Source organism: Uloborus diversus, chromosome 1 (genome assembly GCF_026930045.1).
Source record: "Uloborus diversus isolate 005 chromosome 1, Udiv.v.3.1, whole genome shotgun sequence".
NCBI classification, from domain to species: domain Eukaryota; kingdom Metazoa; phylum Arthropoda; class Arachnida; order Araneae; family Uloboridae; genus Uloborus; species Uloborus diversus.
In genome coordinates, this window is record NC_072731.1 from 207,633,280 (window position 1) to 207,656,043 (window position 22,764).

Consider the following 22,764-nt stretch of genomic DNA (forward strand, 5'->3'; position numbering starts at 1 on the left):
CACCTTACGGTTATTGAAGACCTTAACCAAAGCGGTACATTTGAATTTTATGCAGACAAGGCAGGTGTCTCTTTATGGATTCAGTGGCGGCGATTCGGGGGGGGGGGGGCTCCCCACTTTTTATAGTTCATTTATTTATTTTATTTTCCTACTTAGAAACCAAAACTAAAATTATAAAAAAAGCAGAAGCGTCAAAATTTTCAAATCATAATTATTTGTTTTAGCTTGTATATATGTTTATGAAACATTATTTGGCACAAGCAGTAACTTTAAGCTTATGCATTCATTGCTTAGATATTAATAAATCAATTGTTTCACTTAAACAAGAAATACTTGCTTAATGAAATCGTTACCAATTGTTTGTAGCATCTCAAAATACTTTGGGGTAAACATTGTAAGTTTGTATTTCTTCGAGGAAAGTAATTGTGCACATAATTCATCAAAATCTTAAGAAAAACTTGAGTCAAGCTGTTAGATTTGCATTAATTACCACTCATATGCTCCCAAAATCAGCCATAGCAAACTTTTGTGCTTTTTCTTCCTTTCATTCTTCGATGCCTCTACAAATGCCATGGCTTTAGTCCTCGGGTTTTTTTTAGCCCCCCCGCCCCTACTTTTCAGTCCCAATCGCAGCTTCTGGAATAAATCATATTTTACGTAAGAAGGTCAATTTTAATTTTAATTCTTTCTGCGACCATTAGTCAGAGACTGCAGCCCCTCTTCTAGTTTATTAGAATTGTGAATAAATATGTTACAAATACACTTCAAAAAAGTTTGTTTATTATTTGAAAGAAAATCAAAGCATTTTCCCAAACGTTCCCTTCATCTGCAGCCCCTGCAAAAATCCTCTTTTAAAGCGCTTCAAAAAAAAAAAAAAAAAGAGTGGAATAATTGAACAGATATGAGGAAAAAAATTCCCGGCAGCCCTATCAAGCCCACTCCACCGAATATCTGATAAAGTCGCTAAAAATCATATCGTTAAAACATTAAAGATAGTTTCCATAGTTACCATTCCGTTTCAGTTTAATATCTACATTTGGTTGTTGACAATTTTCTGTGCTTACATTTCAAATGCTTTCTAGGGTTTAAATTTAGAGCTCATTCTTCCATCAACAAAAGGTAAGAAACCCTTTTAAATTTCTCGATTTTTATTCGAGCATGCACATGCATCAAGGCTGTTAAAATTATTACCAAATAATCACACTACTTCTATTTTAGAAATAGGTCGCCTTAAATTTTTTTTGAACGATGAAGTGACTAATGATTTCATACTTAAGTATTTTTTTCTTGATTCTCTGAGTTTTGGAATATAATTAAATATGATTATAACATATCAGTGTAAGAAGTTCGCATTGCATACATGTATTAATTCTACTTCGTATATCGATATGTTAAATGTAACAATATTCTCACACATGTGTGTTACCTTATATTACTATTTTGGGTTTTTGTACTTAAAAATAATAACTTTTTATTGTGGCATTTATAAAAAAAATATTTTTCTATTGACCAGTTTTTCGAATTTCATTCTATCTAGAGCCACGAGCTGGACCTAAATTTCTCAGAATTAAATTATTAATGCTTAAATTGCCAACCGTAATTTTTAACATTAGTCAATCTGAACCTCCACGAGGGTACTTTCTACAGGGTTGACGCTCTTTGTCACTGTATTGTTGATGAAAATTCCTTTTGCATACTGTGGCTCATAATTTTTAAATTTACTGCCATTCTATAAGCAAATTGAAACTGTCTGCAATTTCTTGGGTCGTCGTACTAACTTTTACCCGTGACTTCGCTTGCGTTAATGTGGATTTTGTCAATCGTTTAAGGTTAATACTGGCAGAGGTCAAATAGTTACCCCCCCCCCCCCCAAAAAAAAAAAAATCAAACAAACTACGTAATATAAATCGGTAAAACGAAAAGAAGTAGAAAATGAGGTAGCACGGGCAATTCTTAAAAATTCCCATCCGAATAAGGTCAAAAGCTCTTAAATAAAGTCAACATTTCCCTTAAAATGTTGATGTAAATTCCTTTTGCAGACGTTCGATTGAAGGAGATTTCCCTGTTCTTATCATTTTCAGTAACGAAACGCGTAACAAAGTTTTAATGGAAAAAACTAAAATTTCAGTGATTCATGATTTTTCCCCTTTACTACCATTCTATAGGCAAACTGAAAATTTCTTTGCAATTTATTGGAATTTGATCTTATTTTATATTTTAAATGGATGTTAGTTAATAAATCTTACTAATATTATATATGCGAAAGTTTGTCTGTATGGATGGATGTATGGATGTATGGATGGATGTATGGATGTTTGTTACTCTTTCACGCAAAAACTACTGAACGGATTTTGATGAAACTTTACAATAATATAGCTTATGCATCAGAATAACACATAGGGTAGTTTTCGTCCCGTTATGGGGGGCAAAACCCCCTTAGGGGGGCAATAAAACACAATTTTTGTATAAATTCTCTAATATTGGGATGAATAAATACTTGCACATATTTACATTATATGTCCATCGAAAGCTCTGATTTTTCTGCTGAAGATGGCACCTGTTCGAAATTTCTAAGTAGAATAAAAAACGAGTTATGAGCTTTTTAGATCCATGTTCGAAGGCTTTCCTCAACTCAATACAGTATTTAGTGTATCATCTCAACTCCCTGTCGATAGCGACAATTGTTGTATTGTTGACTTTCTTTGCTTTTCGTGATTGTTCAAGGCTTTTCTCAAGTCAAATCTTGAAGTAAGATTTTTGCACAAGATTGGCAAATAATACATGATTTGGCTGATGATTTTCCATTTAAACGGAACTTTAAAGTAATTAATGGTTTTTATTATTATTTATGCTAATTGAACACTTACTCATTATCCAAACAACCAGCAGATCGCCAAAATTTTTGCAGAAAGATTTCCGTAGCTGATGCATTTGGCAGTTTTTTCAACGTTGCTGTTTTTGAAGCCGAAGACTACGTCATAATGTTTCTCAGCTTTCACCATGTAAACAAAATATCGCCAATCAAAGAATTTTCAAAAGACTTTTTTTACTGTGTTAAATAATCCAGCAACTAAATTAGGCAAATCCATAAACAGCACAAAAACTTCCATTAATTTTCCTTTTTGCACAATTTTAAACAATCACCAAATTTTATTACTTATTTTGGTAACATTTCGGATGAAACTGTTTAGCGCCATTTTATGGTGACCAAAAATATCTCAGCATCTGGCGACGATATCTCTGTAACGAAAATTAATATCATATCGTTTTACAAAGTAAGGAAAGAAAGGGGGAGCATCATCGAAGGTACCTCGAAACGACTTTCGCAAATTCGGTAAAATCGCACCAAGAGCCACAATGATTGAAATTTCCCGAAATAACTAAAGCAAGTATAAGGGGATTACGAGCGCAGCTACTTTTTTTTAATCACTTCGTACTTCATTAGCCATACAGAGAAGGTTTTAGACTCCATGTTAAAAAAAAAAGTATCAACAGATTAATCTTTTTAAACATGAGAAGATTAATTTCATGTTTTTTAAATTTGTATATGCTTAAATATAGTGCTTTTGTTTCTAAATCAATACTACTTTGTTTTTATACTTATTGCTATTTTAGTTTTATGGGTAAGGAAGAAACTCGATTTTTAATCACGTCAAAAAGATGTGTTTTAAATTCTTTTACTTAAAACAGAAAACAAAAGCAAGTAACGATTTTTTCTTATAATTATTACTGACCCAGGCAACGCCGGGTATTTTTGCTAGTGAAAGTTATAAATTGCTATCATTGTGCATTCACAGTGATAAATCAAATTATTTAAATGTTCCTATTTTATCGAATTTTCTACACTTTAATTTCTAATCTTCGCATAAAAGTTATCTTATATGTTGCCAAGTTTTCTGAAAGTTCGGTAAAGTTTGTTAGAAAACTCTGCTAGTTATGAGTCAAAAACTTGGGAAGAAAAGTGACATTTTTCAAAGAAATGCTTATATTTTTATGATATTTTTATCAGTGTAAGTAATTTTTTATACCTAAGTCTGCTGATTATAAAAAGTCATATAATAATTGTACTCAGCTAGTAAAACTAATTTATGAAATTTACAGCTTATTCCCAGCAAGGGCGTATATAAGGAAAGGGCTGAAGGGGCCCTGGCCCCTGCCAAAATCAGGGAAGAAAACTTAAATAAAGGTAGTTTAAGTTTGTTCACAAATAAGCTCCTTGATTTCATCTTTAAAAAATAAAATAATAAACGTAAATAAATTAATTCAGTTTTACTTCTATACGCGGCTATCGCCACTGTACAGCGACCACCTCCGTTGACTACCAATTTTCCAAAACCAATGACTTTCCCGTATGAACTGAATGTTAAAAGTTCTATAGGAGAGACTAGACAACCCTCTATTAGTGATCAGATTTATCTCTCATTAAAACAATTTCTTGGATTCACTACAATATTTTTATATGGCAGAACAACGTTTGCTGGGTCAGCTAGTTAATTCATAAATACGTAAGTGATTTGACAAAGGATTGAATAAGTAAATGAAATGAACTATTTCACTTTGCTCCATCCGTTTTAAATTAATACGTAAAATCCGTTTTGCAATAAATACGTAAGTGATTTGGTAAAGGATTGAATAAGTAAATGAAATGAACTATTTCACTTTGCTCCATCCGTTTTGCCCCGCATACACTTGATTAACCTGTACAAAGCATTTAAAATATAAAAAAACTTAACATTAAACAATATGTGTATTAGTAGGTATATTAGTAGCACCGTATATTAGTAGGTCTCATTTAATGTTTTAAATGTTAATAACAAGAACTTTATCATTTAATCGTGGCAAAAATACTTTTTGACTTTCAACAAAAAATTACAACTTGAGTATCAATTTTTGAAAACTGCTTGTATTATCATATTCTTTGATATTCCGAAGTAATTTTTGCTCGAGTGGAATAGACTACATGTGTTGCTACAGAGCTAAAATATTACTGAGTAGGTGGTGCTAAAAGCAGAGTACATATTTCACCGTTTTCCTTTGACCCACATTCCCCTACACCTAAAATTTTACTGACTCGCCCTTCAAAGAGTTATAGAGGGGTGACACCATAGTGTAAGGAAAGCTACTAAACAGCAGCACCGAATTAAAAATTGAAAACTTTCATTTTACGTTATCTTTGTTTACGTTCCAGATGTTCTACCTTGAAACGATATTGTTATTGCTTATCCCTCTAATTGGAGCGCAGTGCCCCGACGCTACAAACTTGAAACCATGCAAATGCAGTGAATCAAACAACCAGAACCGCCTGCAGTGTCGTGGCTCAATCGGACTACCTCGTCTAACGTCCATTTTGAGGAAAGATCTATGTGGGCTCACCATAAATAAGTTCGAGCTCACTGAAGCTGATATCGAATACTTACCGAGTAATCTTTTCTTTAAGATTATTGTGAACGATATTCAGGTAAGATGTAATCTAATGGTGGGATGGACAAAGTATTATCACGTTGCTTTCTCATTGACACGACGTGACCATTTGGTTTTTCTTGACTTTTAAATTAACTGAGTAATTATTTAATCTAATATTAGACGGAAATTTTATTTGAATTAAGGAAGTGTCATTGTTGGTACAACGTAAGAGAAGGAGGGAAATCAACGCGATTCACATACCACCTCTCACTTCTGTTCCCCAGTTTCAGCTGTGATGATGATGATGACATATTCCCCCGGCCATAACCAGGAGAGGACTGGAGTAAATGTCCTGTCCCTCACAATTCAAAAGATGATTAAGAGATGCCTTCACTAATCTACATTTAGTACATGTCTCAAAAATTTTCTCACCTAAATGAAAAGAAAGGCACTTGATATGCCCACTTGCAAGCCTACTGATTGTTGTTTAGACTACTCTATCCGCCTTGATGCACCACCTGGGGACTGCCTATTGTACAGGGGTGAGTCGGAGGAGTCTTCCAAAGTGCTTGGTTCAAAGTTTTCATTTTAGAACAAATTTCTGAGAAGGTCAAAGTTCTTCTCGACACCAAATTTTCAGTGACACTTTCCTTGGCCAGGAGGTCCGCTGTGTCATTGCCAAAGAGTACTTTCAGCAGTACAAAATTTAACAACACTTGAGTTGTTTCAGCTAGTATTGAAAGTTATACATAACGGACTTGAGATATCGGATTTTTTTTCGTTTTAAAGTTAGTTTCAACATCCTATTATAAGCCAAACGCGAAATACAAAAATCACTAAATCCCAAAATCAAGTTTTTTCAAAATCGAAAAAAAACTTAAATTTGTTAAGGAATTTGTTTCAACACCGTTGAATTCAACGGCTTGTATCTCTTTAAAATGACAAATTTTTCTTTAGACAAGCTTAGAGTTTTTTTTTTTTTTGTGGCCTTTATTTCTTTTTTAGCTTACTTTCACAGTAAAAGTCGACGAAAGAAGAGAAAAAAGCATGAAAGAATGCTTAATGGATCTTTAAAATATCGCGGAAAAAAAGTCAAAAAGAAATAAAATTAATTAAAATTTTGAAATTAAGGTATTGAGATGGGGAAAATGTGTGTCTATCGTTTCCACCGGTCAGCCCCCCCCCCCCCCCAATAACTTTTGAGCGAACAGTTCAATTCTAACAAAAAAACATTTTGTTCTAATACAGATCTTGGTGAGTATACCTCATTCCCATATTTCACTTTTTGATTTGAACAAGTTTTAGTTCAATTTTGAACAGTTCAAGAAAACTTAACATTAGCGTCTACGGGAAAATGCAAAGAAAATATAAATTCCATAAAACTTAAAGGTGAATTTGTTTCAAACAAACTTTGTTGGAAAAAGCTCTTGATGAAGAACATGAATAGAAAATATCTTAATGATGTGAACAATTTTCCGGAGATTCACTCTTAGAATTTAAGGTATTTCAATTCTTCACAGAATGATATTAATTTTACAAAAACAAAAACGTTAATCTAATTAGAATAAATAGAATCTTAAAAGATAAGTAATACAATAAAACTATTTCCGTAGTGTGTGGCCGTGGAATAGATCGGTAATATTTCTGTTACTTTTGCAGATTGCTCATACCAACATCAGCCATTTTACTAGAGCAGGTCGTTCCGCGTTCTATGGCCTAGAAGACGACCTACAATCCCTGTCAATGCGTCGATGTGCTCTTGTCGACTCTCTTCAGTGGCAGATGATTGGAGATCTCAACGCTCTGACTTACCTCGACTTGTCTTACAATTGGCTGACTAGAATTCCTTGGCAGTGGTTTGAGCTCCCACCACCCAATCTGCGTTCTCTTATTCTGAAAGGAAACAAGTAAGACATCGTCTCTCTAAACAAAAAAACAAAAAAAAAATAGTCGTCATCAGCAGGGCCATGTTAGCGTAGTCAAAAACTAGGGGCCCACGTCTCTTGGGAGGTCCGTCTTGAAATCAGAGGTATATGTTTTATGATTTACTAGGGGGCTCCACTCCTGCTCGCCAACCCCTCGTCGTCACCTGCAACGAGTGAAGATTGTTGATTTTAATGCTTTACCTTTTTTGGATGTCCTCTGGACTGGATGTCCAGCCCCTTAAGGCTGAGAGAGGTGAGACAGGGCGTAATGCCTTCCTCTGGATGTTCTGTATCCAACGGTACCAGTATTGGCTTGGCAGACGTTGCCAGTCCGGAGGAGATAGGGTGTTACACACACACACACACACGTGGATAGGTTTTAATGTACAAACGGGGTAACCAACCCGATTTCGCTCAAATGGAAGAAGAGTGCCTCAAAACGAATAAATGAAATTTTAGGAGAGAAGCGTTTGAAGTCTAACTCTTCACGAAATTTGCTGTGTTCTCCAGTGGTTAATATTAGAACAAAAAATCTGTTATTATTTTCCAAAGATAACCTCATTTGAATCCCTTCAAGCGAAAAAAAAAAGAAATTTAAAAATTTCGTATTGTGGCACTCTTTTTCCAAACGAGCGATTTGCCTTTCGACGGCTCTAATCATCAAACTTCGTGCTTGTAGAGTAGACATTCATAGAGTCGTGGTTCGATTTCAACCTCTGCTCAAGGAACGACTCGATGGGTGGTCGCAAGAGGTCAATGCGAGCTTCCAAAAAACTCCTTATTCGGCAAATTTTGCTGACAATTCAACACATTTGGAGACAATACTGCAACATTGAGATTATTTGTTTAATGATGTCTAATGTTTATTTTCATTAGATGTTATGTATGTACAATCGCATGTTATCATTCTCCCCTTCGAAAAATTTTAGTTCGGAGCAGGGGTGTCACTAGGAAATGTTTTTAATGCTTGGGGAAGGGGGGAGGGTGGAACACTTAAAAATTTCCCTATCTGATAGGGAGTCCGGGGGTTCTTCCTCGGAGAAATTTTTGAAATTGTTGTCCTAAGAAAGCAGTTTTTGACGGTCTCTGGTTGATGTTGCAGGGAGGAAAGTTTCGAGGGACCTTCTGAAAAACACGATTATAGGCGATATTTTTTGACGATAGGGTAAGGGATAGTGCTACTTCCGATCGATTTTTTTGAAAATCAGAGTGAAATCGATCACCCCTCCCCAATTTTTCGAAATTGGATAACCTTTGATGATGTTACGGGAAGAAAGCCTCTTGGACTTTCCCCAAAAACATTTCGAAATAGAAATGTACTAAAAAACGAAATTTTAAAGCGATATTCAGTGATACTAAGGGGAGGGTATAAAGCTCTCCACCTTAATTGTTTTCGAAATTGTAGTGTTTTTTTCATTTTCAGATTTCATACAGGAGCATTAGCTCACTCTATTTAATGGGGGACAGTGTGCTAAACGCCTCAATTAATTGTTTTTAAAAATCCAATATCTGACGATTTGGATGATATTAGAAAAAGGGAATTCGAGTTTCTCTGGAAGTTTTCCAAAATTAGAGTCTTAAAAACGCGACTGCACATGGGCGGCTGGTGCACCAAAAAAAGTGGGGGTCGAAAGAAGTATGAGAATTAGGGGGGCGTGGCCCCTGAAGCTATTTTTTTTCTCCTTTTGTTAAATTGGGCTGTATTACTGGCTTTTAATAGTAATCGGGACGGATGGCCACCATTACACTTCTTCTTCCATTGTCATGAAATAAGATGAGAAAAATCCATTTCACTGGAATTTTTAGTTTTTGCATTTGTGAACTAAAACCAATCTACCATACACAAAATTTATTTTTTCAACCAATCGTTAATTTTTAACTCTGAAAAGTGAGGGGGCAATGGAGAACAAAATATTCAAAGGTAATCGGTTAAATAAAGTTGTAACGCTCAGTCTGCGCCATGACTCCTGAGATAATTAACGCATGATTTTTTTCAAACTTTTGCAAGAGCATATTTCATTACAAAATTTTATGCAAATGAGGTGTATATTGATGATTGATTACCTTGTCTATTTCTTCCTCTAGAATTGGCAGCCTCGAGCCTGGCGCCTTGAGATTCATGCACAAACTCGTCGAATTAGATTTATCGGAGAATCAAATCCAAACCTTGGAAAGATCTGCTTTCCCGATGCCGGGAAATGGGCTTCTTTTCCTCAGATTGAGGTAAGAGTTCGGACTTTTCCATTTTCTTGCATGCCATACCGATAGATGAATTAATTGGGTTGTCTTAAATTTTTTGACTTATTTTTTCCCAGTTAGAAGAGGGTTTAAAAAGTTGTTTGCAAACATTTTAAAGACTAAAAATTTAATTTTTTAAAGTCGTTTTCAAAATCGCACCACTGCGCCTATGACGTCAAAAACCAAGCTCTCTCGCTAACGCTCCCATGCAAATGTGCTATTTTCGAAAGTAGACGCCGCGCCGCACAGTGGAGTATTTGACTGAAAATTCTGGCCAAAACTAGTTTGAAATTTTCACTCTTCTGAAGGCGCTTCTTGCGTGCATTTGTGCGCAGTACGGCGAAACTATCCCACTTGTAGACACGAAACTTGATATACAAGTTGTCTGAAAGGTCTGATGTTACAATTTGAAAACTCGATTTTTGAATTAGAAAATGAAATATTTAATATTTTATCCACGGTTTAGACTTTTGCACGTTTATGACCGTAAAAACGATTCTAGTAAACGTAGAAAAAAAAAAAAACGAATGCATTACTAGAAAGGAAAAATAATTTTCTTTCAAGAATAAGATTTGTTTGAAGTTCTAACGTAATTAACCGAATTTCTAGGTATTTACAAAGGGAAATCACTTTTTTCGACTTTTTTTCAATTATTCAATCAATATAAACTATAGTGCCTAGAATGTAAACTAAAATTCCTGCATCCAATATTCTAATAATGTTATGGCTCTGAAACCTTTTAAGGAAATAATATAAACACCTCACTTTCATTTACAGCGAAAATGGTGAAGTTACGTTGTTTCACTGATGTATAATGATTTTTTTTTCAATGAGTTGAAATAAAAATTTTCAATAATTTTCACTCGATCCGAAATGGATGCCACAGTTGGCTGCTTGCCAATAATGCTTAGACAAGTGATGAGTAAACATGTTTGATGCGGATGGCTGCTTTCCTTTGAAGATATGTAATTAAGTGCACTGTTCGACGGGGGGGGGGGGGACGGTTAAAAAATCCTAGTACTCTGTACAAAACACTAATTTGGAAGCAAAAAAATAATCAATTTTATTCTTTTCGTTTGGTTTCAATCATTAAAACCCTGAGTTAATCATGCACAAAAAGAATTGAAGACAAGGGTTTTGGGGTTACAAAGAACCTTTTTTCTATTGTAAAAAAAAATGAACTAGGATGTTATAACTGTAAAAACACTCGAAAATGGATATTCAAAAGCTCTTTGTTTTTGAATTGTACATATTTTACTCGTACCTTGGGTCGATCCTTAGTTTTATATAGCGTGATGTGTCCGCTTAAAATTGTACGAACAAAACTTGGAACTAAAATTTAATATAACTTCGATTTCACAATGAGTAGGTAAAATGTCTTAAATGTGGATAGCTCACTAGCGTTAGGAGACAATTCGAAAAATTAAGGGGCAAAGTTTCAAAACCCCCTTATTTCTTCTCCTAACTTCATCGAAAGTGGTCCACAAATGCATTTTTTAAGATATTATGTAAATGCGAGCTGTTCAAAGATGTAACTTCCGGAAAACACTTTTGATAATGAAGTTCCCTATACGCAATTTTAGATAATCTTCGGTAATTTTAAAAGGAACGAGAGTTCAGAAGCTCCCACGAAGATTTTTCAAAATTGAACTTTTGAAACGCAGTTGTAGGCCACCTTTGACGGCCAGACGAGAAGAGATGGGGTTCCGGGGCTATTCTCGCATTTTTTGAAAATTAACGTTTTAAAATCTTGAATTTGGGAAAGGATGAGGCTCGGAACTTTGCCCCGGAAGTTTTTGAATAGAAGTTCAAAAAAAGCAATTTAAAAAGATTTTTGGACAGATTATAGAGAGAAGGTTTTTCAGACTCTCTCCCAGAAAGTTTCCGAAATTGAAGTTTAAAAACAGTCTTTGGTGAAGTAAAAAGAAATTATCTAGTTTTAGGATTCCTTCTTTCCCACATTCTTGGCTAAGGCCCTATTTTTTATTTATTTTGAAAAAAAAAAAAAATGTAAGAGGACCTGTTTACTGAATAGGCCAACTAGGCCGTGGCCTAGAACCCTGCTATTTGGGACTCCAAAAGGCGAAAACAGTTTAGCAAATAGCAAGAACTGTAATGTTTGACGACAAAAAGGCCCCGAAAAAGTTTGGGCCTACGATCTATGATATTTTAATCCAGTAGCCTCCAATACCCCAAACCAATAAGTTCTGGAGCCCTAGAACCAACATAAGCATTCAAAACTAAGTTTAATAAGATTGAGAAAAACAAAGTCCAAGCCTTTTCGGGGCCCTTCCGATTCCCCCCCCCCCCAATCTAGATCCTACCCAAAAACTTCTCTTGGCTTCTTTTTTCGTGCTCCGGTACAGTCAGGACTTTTTTTCCTTTTCTTTCAGGAATTTTCCCTTCTTTCCGTGGCCTAGGAGGGTATGATACGTTTTGCACCGTGCCGAGGTTTGGTTTTCGCGCAGGGAAGTTGGTCCGTGGGCTCCCTTCTTTCTACTCAGGGCCTGTATACTGAAAAGGCCAAATAGGCCGTGACTTAGAGCCCCTTCTGTTCGGGGGCCTCGAATGGCTATAACTGTTTTAGCAAATAGCAAAAATTGTAATGTTTTGCCTTTATGAGGACCCCGAAATAGGGTTTGGCCTAAGGCCCCCGATATTTTATTTTGGTCAATAGGTTCTGGGGTTATAGAGGGCCCTAGAACCAATATGAAGTTTTAAACTATAAGCTTGATTTTCGGAAAATTTAATGAAATTGAATGAAAACAAAACTCAAACATTTTTGGGACCCTTCCTACTCCGGGCCCCACCGCATTGCGGGGTCTGGCGGTACGTAGTTACGCCACTGTACCTTACTTCTATATAGCAAATAAATCTTCCGGCCGTTGACAAATGCTAAATTGGGTAAAAACATAGTCTTCCCTGCTCCTAGTATTATTAAAATATAGCACAAAAAAATTTCCGCTGCTGAAATTTCGGAACACAAGTGTAGTTACATGTGAGGAAAAAATTCAGATTTCGAATGGTGTTAGTGGTATTTTACGAGTACCAGCCATTTTAAAGTAATAAGCACAATATTCAGGAATAAATAAACAAAAATTTAAAGCGAAATGGCTTTTAAGGGTCAACACAATGCAAAAATAATAAAAACTAGTATGTTGTGGCCATCACGAAACTTTCTTCTATATTTTTCCTTTTTCTGATCCCTCCCCATGCTTGACGAGGAAGCAATATTCCTAACAAAAACAAAATTACACATGCAAAAACTTGACGACCATCCCAATGTCTGAATTATTGTAAAAACAAAACAAAGAGCGAAAATTGAAAGTTACTTTAAAAGCCTTACTTGAATTAATTACAAATATTTTATTTATTAACAAACATAAGATGGCAACAGTTTAAAATTTTAAATCACTGAGATAATATTTCCGATCATTTCCATACAATTAAAATCACGAGAAATACGCAGAAGACAATCTATTACGATTTATCTTTCTTATTGTTGCATTAATAAAGCTATTTTTATTCGCAAAAAAAAAAAAAAAAAAAAAAATCAACACCTCTTGGAGCGATTGGAGTCAAAATTGAACCAAAGCCTGTTTACGTATGGATTCACATATATTCCAAATTTCAACCAGAACGTAGCATTACTTCTTGAGATAGGGCACTCACAATGAAAAAAAAGAACGGGCGACTGCGCTACTCCCTTTTTAGCTGTTGACACCAAAATAAAATCAGCTCTTATACCCACTATGGGCTACTTGTCAAAAAAATTTTTGTTTGATTCCGTTCGTTATTTCTTGAGATACAGCAGTCACAATTGACGACAAAAAACGTTCTATAACTCAACCCCCGTTTGAGCTATTGACACCAAAATTGAATCAGCACCTGCTCCTGTTAGGGGCAACATATGGACCAAATTTTGTTTGATTCCGCCAGTTACTTCCTGAGGAATAGCAAGCACGCGTAACTCAAAAAACGTCCCATTGCTCCACCCCCCTTGGAGGAATTCGCGCCAAAAACCAATGGGCACAAGTTCACATAGGGGCACATATGTGTACCAAATTTCGTTCAATTTCATGCGGTAGTTTTTGCTGTAGAGCGGCCACAAAAAACTGGTCACACACAGACGTGACACACATACACACACACAGACAGACAGACATTTTCCAAAAATAGTCGAAATGGACTCAGCACACCTCAAAACGTTCGAATCCGTAAAAATTCGAAATTCGAAAATTTGCCCGAATCCAATACTTTCTTCTATATATTAGATATAGAAGAAAGTAAAAATGACATATGATAATTTCAATCATGAATTCAATCATATTTATTCAAACATTTTTGAGTGTACGATGACTTTTGTTGCGTATTATTTCTCTGTTTCTTCTTTTTTTGAACCCATTTCAAAAAGAAGAACCGTCAATATTTTGAAAAAACTACAGCATTTTATTTAGAATGACATAGAAATGATGTGAAAAAATATTGGAGTTCATATTCGAATTCAGTTTCGCGTTATTTTGGTTTTACTAAAAAATTTCAAAGTGTACGACGAACACTTTTGGGAGTCAGTGTATATAAACTCTTTTCTTCTACAGCTACAACAATCTTGTTTCACTCCCTGAAAATATGTTTTCGGAAATGCTTGGCCTGCGCAGATTGTATTTGGACAGCAATCAAATGACAACCCTTCAAGAATCAACATGGGTGCATATCTGGGGAGATTTAGAACATCTAGATCTTTTGGGTAAGTTTCCAAAAAATGTAAATCATTCTCTTACCGAAAATAGGCTATAGTTAATATTAATAGGCCATGGTTAGAAGTGGATAGAAACTGACGAATTTGACACCTGATTGGTTATTTGTCCAAAACTATGTTGCAAGAACTCTGAAGTACGAAAGTCACCTCCTCACTACTACATAACCAAGGCGAATAAGAAGCTTCCTCACTTTTACCCTTTATTTTCTCTCTGGAAGGTAATAAAGTCCTGGAATTCCAATAAGATTTGCTAATGTCTTCATTATTTTAGGAACTTTTGTCAAGTCCATGGCAAGTCAAGGCACAAATTCAGAGTAACTGTACAACAAATTGCGCATACAATATTTCATCAGTGAAAATTGTATCCTCTTGAACGTTAAAATTATTTACTTATGTGAAAAATGGATGCAACGATTTTTCGGGAGTAAGCGCCGCATCGTAATAAGTTTGTAAGGGAATTTTTTTTAAATATATGCATCGCACCCAACATTAAATAACTTAAAAGCACAATTAGTAGTAAAAGAACTCTAGAATGAAATGCAAATAAAAGAAATATATTTGTAACTATATATACTTCACTGTAAATATAATTTTCTTACCTTGAGAGGAGACATTGGTTGGTTATCCATAGGGCGAGGGAAGCGGATCCTTCTCAATGCCTCACTCTGGCCCAAGTAGCACAAAAATATCAACCGACTTAGAAACGACATAGTTCGACGTATGAATCCCGGACAATAATAGATAAGGTTTTTGAAACATAGATTTATGTCGAAGTACGTTTTTTTTCCCGACTTGATTTAAAAAGTAGCTTTTACTGCTTATTTCGACGTTTGAAATTGACTACTCATTATTAAAAGCGTTTACACAGCAATATTCTCATTTATATAGAAATCAGAAGCAAAATAGAGAAAATGGCAAACATCGAAAAACGTTTTCCAATGTTAGAAAAAAAATATTGAAACACTAACGTTCTCTTTCTTCGTCGATCGGTATATTGTTCTACCTGCTGGCAGCAGGTCGATGTGGTGCTATCTATTGGCAGCATTTTCAACTTGATTTTTTTTTTTACTTGGGAAAAAAAAGACTGCATTAGTCTAGTCAATGAACACATTGTCGCATGCATGGAATATGCGATAATTTTTGACTTCAGAATATTGTTAGGAGTAGTTAGTAAGTAAGCATACTAAAAGTCCCCGACCCTGGGGGGTGAGCTAAAGGTGGGAAGGAGGGGGGAAGAAAATTTTGGGTTTTTCGAGAAAATGTCGGAAACGGTGGAAAAAATGCGTTTAAAATAAAAATTCAAGCTAAATAAACTTACTATGAAACTGTTTCTACACATATTTGTCAAATTTCTAATAATTTTCCGGTTTTATGTTATGAAAATTCTCTCTTTTTGTCAAACATCTGTTCTTAGTGCCTCCCAGGATCACTACTCATGAAAATTGTCAATGACAAAGTCGTAGAGCTTTAAACTTCCTTCAATTTGATATGCTACTTTGTTATAATTTATTCAACCAATCAAAAGTTACAGAATTTCAAACACACACTTTCATGGCAAAAAATGAAACACTTGCCATTCACAAATTTCAAACTGACTCGAAAGGATCGCGCACTTCCTCTTTCTTCAATGAATTCGACAATCCTGATGGACAGTAAAGAAGTATTTGTGGATTACTACAACACAAATGATGTTTAAGGGTTGGGGGGGGGGGGGGGGAGGTTGTAAAATTGTGATAAGGGGGAGGAAAAGAGTAAGAAGTGTGACACCTAGCATTTTTGAATACGAATATGTTTATGAAAAGTAGCTTGTAAAACGAACTTTCTGACAAAGGGAGGGGGGGGGGGACGAAGACGGTTAAATATGTTGAAAAAAAGTGTGACATTATTTATGGACACAGCCCTTTACCAAGGAATCAGACGAAGATTTGTAAAATTACGTATATGCAGTATGAATTGGCGGACTGAGGAAAAGCAGAAAGTCAGCACTATACATACTGTTAAAGGAAATTGATAACGACGTTGATTTAATTAAATCTGATTTTGTTGTTTCTGAGGATACCTAGTCTACAAAATTTTTAGGCAAAAAGAGACGATTGTATTAACCATATGGACGTAAATGTCAGAAAATTGAAACGATGGTCAAACAATAAGGTTCCTGTCCAACTTTCATAATAACAGTCAGCTGACAAATCTGCTAAGGATGATGAAGCTGCTGAAAAACGAGACAAATACGCTCCGAGCTTTAGGTGATGTTGGGAAGACGGCTATCATCAGATGGCAAAATTCTTAGGTAGCTATCATTTGACAGGAAGTCCTCCTGGTTGTCCTCTTGATAGTCAAATCCTCAACTGATCACAACATTCTGTCAGAAATCTAAAATCATACAACATGTATCTAAGTTCAGTAAGTTACCGCCCTATAGCCAAGGCTAAGGCAGAAATCCATGAAATACGCCGCCAGCTCAGTCAATTCCAGCCGAGCACTACAGTTTCGTGTTTATTAGCACTTATCAGTCTGGCATAGGAGAGACTGAGCTGGAGGTGGAAAACCGCTTAAGGATACCAGTTTGTTTGGTTCTCTTGGCTTCCTTAAGAGGTTTTCCACCTCCAGCTCAGTCACTCCTATGCCGGGCTGATGAGTGCTAATAAGCAAGAAACTGCAGTCCTCGGCTGGAATTGACTGAGCTGGCAGTGTATTTCATGTATGTAAGGTGTATATCAACAGTTCTTCCTCCCCAGAATACATTGAGGCTGCTGGGGTCATATGCATCTCTCATGGTATGATGCTCTAGCACATCAATATATTACCAATTTCTAAGAACATTTTTTCCACTGCTGGTGAAATGACCCTTCTGCCTCAGAATAGAACCAAGATGTCACCTTAAAGATAATATTTTAATTTTCTAATTACTGTCAGTCCATATTCTATATAAACACTTTCAAAATATGATTAGTAATAATGTAATAAAAACTATAATTACAAAAGGGTACTGCCGGTCAGCTACATTTACCTTATTTCTATTATTAAAATGTTCATTATCCTGCTATAGCGTCACATATTCATTTCAATAAGAGTAACGAAATTGAGTACATGCTAGAACTTCATAGTTTTTGATTGCTTGTGAGCTGGGTGTCGCTGTGATTGGGCATAGGGTTCGTATTTCTTTGTTATTAGGTTTGAATCTGCAGTTGAAGTGTTCAGCTGGTGGATTTTCAAGACACAAAAAAACCGTCAGGGTCCTTGTCACATGATTGCTGCACAAGATCCCTTGAGTGCCTGCTTGGAACAGACACTCAGACAAAAAGAACGAGATAATTTTTTTCCGAAAAGTATTGGTTTTCAAGAACGCATACCTAAAATAACACTGAAAATGTGACATATATGTATGAAAACAATGTCACAATAAATTTATTTAACTTTAACTTTTATTCGTAACACATTTTTCCTGCCGTTTTCTAGATATAATCGAAAACCACAAAATTTGGCTCCCCCTTCCCATCTTTAACTCTCCTCCCTCTTCCCCCAGGGTCTGGGACTTCCAGTATATTTATTTATTTATTAATTACTTCTAACAAATTTTTTACTGAGGGAATGCTGGCTTTCTGCATTTCCTCAGTTCACTTTCGTTAAATAATGCAATGGGAATGGAGCTAATTCATACTGCATATACGTAGTTCTGCAAATCTTCGTCCGATTTCTTGGCAAAGGGCTGTTCATAAATGATGTTACACTTTTTTTCAACATTTTTGACACCCTCCCCATTTGTTGTAAAGTACTTTTCATTAACTAATTTTTATAAACATATTCATATTAAAAAATGCTTGATGTCACACTTCTATATCTACACCCCCCCCCCCCCCCAACCCTTAAACATCATTTGTATTGTAGTAATCCACAAATACTTCTTTACTGTCCATCAGAATTGTCGAATTCATTGAAGAATGAGGAAGTGCGCAATCCTTTCGAGTCAGTTTGAAATTTGAATGGCAAGTGTTCCATTTTTTGCCATGAAAGTGCGTGTTTGAAATTCTGTAACGTTTGATTGGTTGAATAAAACAAAGTAGTATATCAAATTGAAGGAAATTTAAAGCTCTAACGACTTTGTCACTGACACTTTTCATGAGTAGTGATCCTGGGAGGCACTAAGGGCAAATGTTTGACAAAAAGAGAGAATTTTTCCGAAAATTATCGATTTTTCATAACATAAACCCAGAAAATTATTAGAAATTTGACAAATATGTGTAGAAACAGTTTCATAGTAAATTTATTTAGCTTGAATTTTTATTTTAAACGCATTTTTTCCACTGTTTCCGACATTTTCTCGCAAAACCCAAAATTTTCTTCCCCCCCCTCCCTCCCACCTTTAGCTTACCCCCCAGGGGTCGGGGACTTTTAGTATGTTTACTTACTAACTACCCTATCAATATTCTGAAGTCAAAAATTATCGCATATTCCATACACGCTACACCCGTTTTGAGCACTCATTGATTGGACTATATCCACTGCAACGGCAATTTTTTTTTCTTGTATGCGCCGCGACGCTTATTCCCGAAAATACGGCGACTCAAGCAATAAATCACAATTTATTCACTTGCAATTCAAACAGTTGGATGTCTGTCATTTCAGTGCCTCAGTTTTATAACGAAACATCAGCTCTCCCACATTTGCTGTTCTGACTTGTGTACAGGGTCATACTTTATTTGGATGAAAAAATTCCACGACTTTTCCATTACTTCATAAAAATTTTAATGACCTTGTTACATGAAGAGGCCATTTTTTGAAAATGAGCATTAGCAAAATTTCCACGTTAATGCCACCATCTCATCCAAGCATTTAATAATTGAAAAACAATCAGTGTACACCTAAAAACCTAAACTTCGTATATGTCTTCTTCATATAAATTTAAGTAAAGTAAAAATACAGTGAATCAAATATAATGATGCTTAAATGAGTAGAGTTCTTATATGTATTTTTTTTTATAAACAGGCAAAATGATAATGAATGGGACAAAAGTTGAATGAGTTATTACTAAATTTCAATAAATTTGCTTTAAAAGGCTTTTAGTGTCAACAGTGCATTTAATCATCCGAATAACTTGACAGTTCTTGGGCTCTTCAAAGTAAAGAAACATGCTTTATTAAATTCATGTTTCTTCTAAACTAGATATTTATTTAAAAAACACATTCAGCAGTGAATATATCTTCTCATTCAAATCTACTTGTTTACTTATTTTCATTTTCAAATGCATAAAAATTAATAGGTTCAGAAATTCTGGAACATAGTGTTTGATTCTTGACATTGAACATAGCAGTGGGTCGCATGGATCAGTTTAAAAAGCCATATGTTGGGCACTACTGTTTTAGGGTATTAGAATTCCCCTATTTATGTATTCTATCACCTGACTCATGTCTTTATTTTTTTTAAACCTTCAACAAATTAAGATAAATTTAAAAATAAATTTTATACAAGTTATGGAAACGAACTTGGATGCAATTGAATTGTGTTTTTTGAGTGCGTGTGGCAAAAATCAAGAACGTGCAAGTTCCCTACTACAGAATATAAAATATAAAAAATGTTGCAAATAATGTAACTTCAAATTGGGTGATGTCCAAGCAGTAAAATCGCATTGCAAAAAAAAGTGTGGCTGCTACAGAAGTGGATGCAATGAGATTTCAAAATTCAGATTTATTTTTGGGATCGTTCAATTTTCCAGTTTTAATAGCTTTTATGTGCAACACTGTTAAATCACTCAAAATGTCTAATGCTCTTTAAGCAACTGCTAATTTATCTTTGCCCAGGGCATTTTTCCATGACTCTAAATTAATTTCCATGACTTTGAAAATTGCAATTTTCCATGACTTTCCAGGATTTACGCGACCCGTACGAACCCTGTGTGTATTTTATAGATTTAGAATAAATTCCTTTTCGATGTAACCATGGAAAAAATTTATATTTTTGTCGTGGTTTTTTATACTTTGTCTTCAAGTATAAAACAATCTCTTTACTTCTCAACAATAGATAGTTACTTACTTGCAGGCACGTGCCGTGGCCCAAGCAGCTGTAATGTATCCAATTGTCTTCATATTATTAATTACATTTTATAATATTTGATTGTACTGTACTACACCTGTGTTTTCTGAGTAAAGCGTCTTAATTCTAGTAACTGCCATGTTGAATAGAGCATTTTTATACAGCAAAAACAAATATGTAATAAATAATACTGATTAATTACAAAAATGCTATTAGCAACACGTTAAGAAAACAAATAATGACTGAAACTAAGTCGAAGATGTCCAGCGTTATAAAACATTACTAAAATACTTCCAAGTTCAAAATTAGAAAGTTGCTTTTGTGCTATCGAAATCAAAAAAAAAAAAAAGCCAAGCTGACAACCTTGCAATCTCCCCATGTTTGGAACTGCTTGCTTGGTTTCGAATCTGAAGAAGCGCCAACAGCGGTCTCTTAACATTGGATAGGAGCTAAGTGCATTGGGTTGTCATGGCAACACCCCTTCATTCGCCTTAAGGAATTCCTGTATTTATTATTGATTTAAGTGGAAAAATCTGCATTTTATGACCACTTTACCTCACCAGATCCTACTTCCTGTCTATTATGAGCATACAAAAGAGAAATAAAAAGCTATTTTTGGAGTTCCCAAGCTCTGCTTGCGTCGACTGCACGTCAGTTGCTTTACTTATTCTGAGCTTATGTTGAATGTTATGGGAAAGCAGTTATAAAATTCTCAATTTGATAAGATTAGTTAACCTATAATAACATACTTTTTCTACTGCCAATGTAATCAAAGTAAATAAACCATTTATCTATTACAGATAATCCATTACAGTGTGATTGTGATATGCAATGGGTGTCTATGCTACGAACACCACAAAGATTGTATGGCATCTGCACCGCTATGAACTTGACTGGTCAGCAGCTCAAAACTTTGGAGGAAAAAAATTTCCAGTTTTGCAAGAGCTGAAAGTTGGCGAAATTTATTCGCAAAAAAACTCAAAACTCTTGCCAGGAAAAGGGGATGAAAACAAACATTTATTTAGGACACTTTAACAGTCATTTCTACCACCTAAGCAACATAATAGCATACTTCTAAGGAATGAGCTACTTTCCCAGCTAAGGGTTTAACCTTGATCTGGGAAAGTATGTGGCTGCTGCTATGAGATTAACAATTTTGCTTTTTAAATGTATGTTTTGTAGTATTGAATTGTTCTGCTATGTATTGTATCTTTTATAATCGATTTATTTTGCATCAAGACTGACATGCTTTTTTTCCGCGCTAAAATTTTGAAACAAGGCACACCGCCCCTTTAGTTTAATGGTTCTGCAACATACGTTGCAAATTTAGTAGCCCCTCCTCATATCGCTTGTCAAAATTAAAAAAAAAATGATATATCAATATAATCGAGGTTAAGAACAATGATTCAAAGGTACAAAATACGTGTTTCTTTTTAATCTTAAAAAAAAAAAAAATTAAAAACATTGCAATTATTTTATTTTTTGGTGAAATGTGAATTCAAACAGAAAAAATAGTTTGTAGAGAACAGGGTTGCCAAGAGCCAAGGTCTTTTCAGTCTGGCTAAACTTGTGAACATGGGTGCAAGCTTCCGGAAAATATCGAGTGCCTCCCCCCATATATATGCAAACTTAAGTTGAAAATCTATCTATTCATGTTTTTGATTTCAACTTTGTTAATTTTTGATTATTTGAGATTTTTAATTTTTTAAACCTTTCTCATTTGTAACAATTATATGAACATAGTTCTAAGTAGTTTTTCAAGCGATTGTCGCGTGGAGGGGGAGGGTGGTTTGGGAGGTTGAGGGGGGTCTCCTTCTCGTGTTTTCCATATAGTAGTTCTAAAACATATTTTTAGATGAATGTCAATAATATGGGGGGGGGGGGCGTCTGAGGGATCTTCCACTAAAATAGCAATACTAGGCAAACTCGAAATAGACTACAGATGGGGATTGCTGGCTCTCCTAAGAAGTTTTTTTTTGGAAATTTAAGCATTGAAACGAAATGGTTGGGCATGTTTGATGACATTTTTATGTTTTATAAGTGTATTACTGAGCGGATGAAGTTTAAAAATTCTCTTTCAGCAATATTTCGAAATTTAAATTTCAAACAAGCAAATCAGGATTCGTAGGATCCTGGAAATCGAAGGAGTACAAAAAATTTCAAGGATTACTTTTCAATTAACACAAATGTAACAATGCTGGAAAAAATTTAAGATTCAGATTTTACTCATATTAATTCAGAAAAAAAAAACAGCTATCAGCAAACACAATCAGGAAAGAAAGGGATCATCCTTTACGCGATCAAATCATCCTTTACAGAATCGCAAAACAACAAAACACATTGCAAAACACGTTGCAACTAAACCAAAAGGAATGAAAACAGCAATACCATTTCTCGAAACCTAATTAA

General features: G+C 35.0%; 1 protein-coding gene across 2 annotated transcripts; it reads left to right on the forward strand.

Annotated features, from left to right (window-relative positions):
• The first annotated feature begins 1,061 nt into the window (after nt 1-1,061).
• Nucleotides 1,062-22,120, forward strand: LOC129224546 (oplophorus-luciferin 2-monooxygenase non-catalytic subunit-like). 2 transcript variants are annotated; one of them, XM_054859025.1, is made up of 6 exons: nt 1,062-1,119; nt 5,189-5,458; nt 7,063-7,310; nt 9,414-9,551; nt 14,165-14,313; nt 21,156-22,120. In XM_054859025.1, exons 2-6 carry the CDS (start codon nt 5,189-5,191, stop codon nt 21,302-21,304), a joined length of 954 nt encoding a protein of 317 aa, XP_054715000.1. In that variant the 5' UTR covers nt 1,062-1,119; the 3' UTR covers nt 21,305-22,120. The 2 variants fall into 2 exon arrangements, with proteins under 2 accessions (XP_054715000.1, XP_054715008.1); XM_054859033.1 differs by lacking the exon at nt 1,062-1,119 and adding an exon at nt 4,137-4,186.
• Nucleotides 22,121-22,764: the final 644 nt, after the last annotated feature.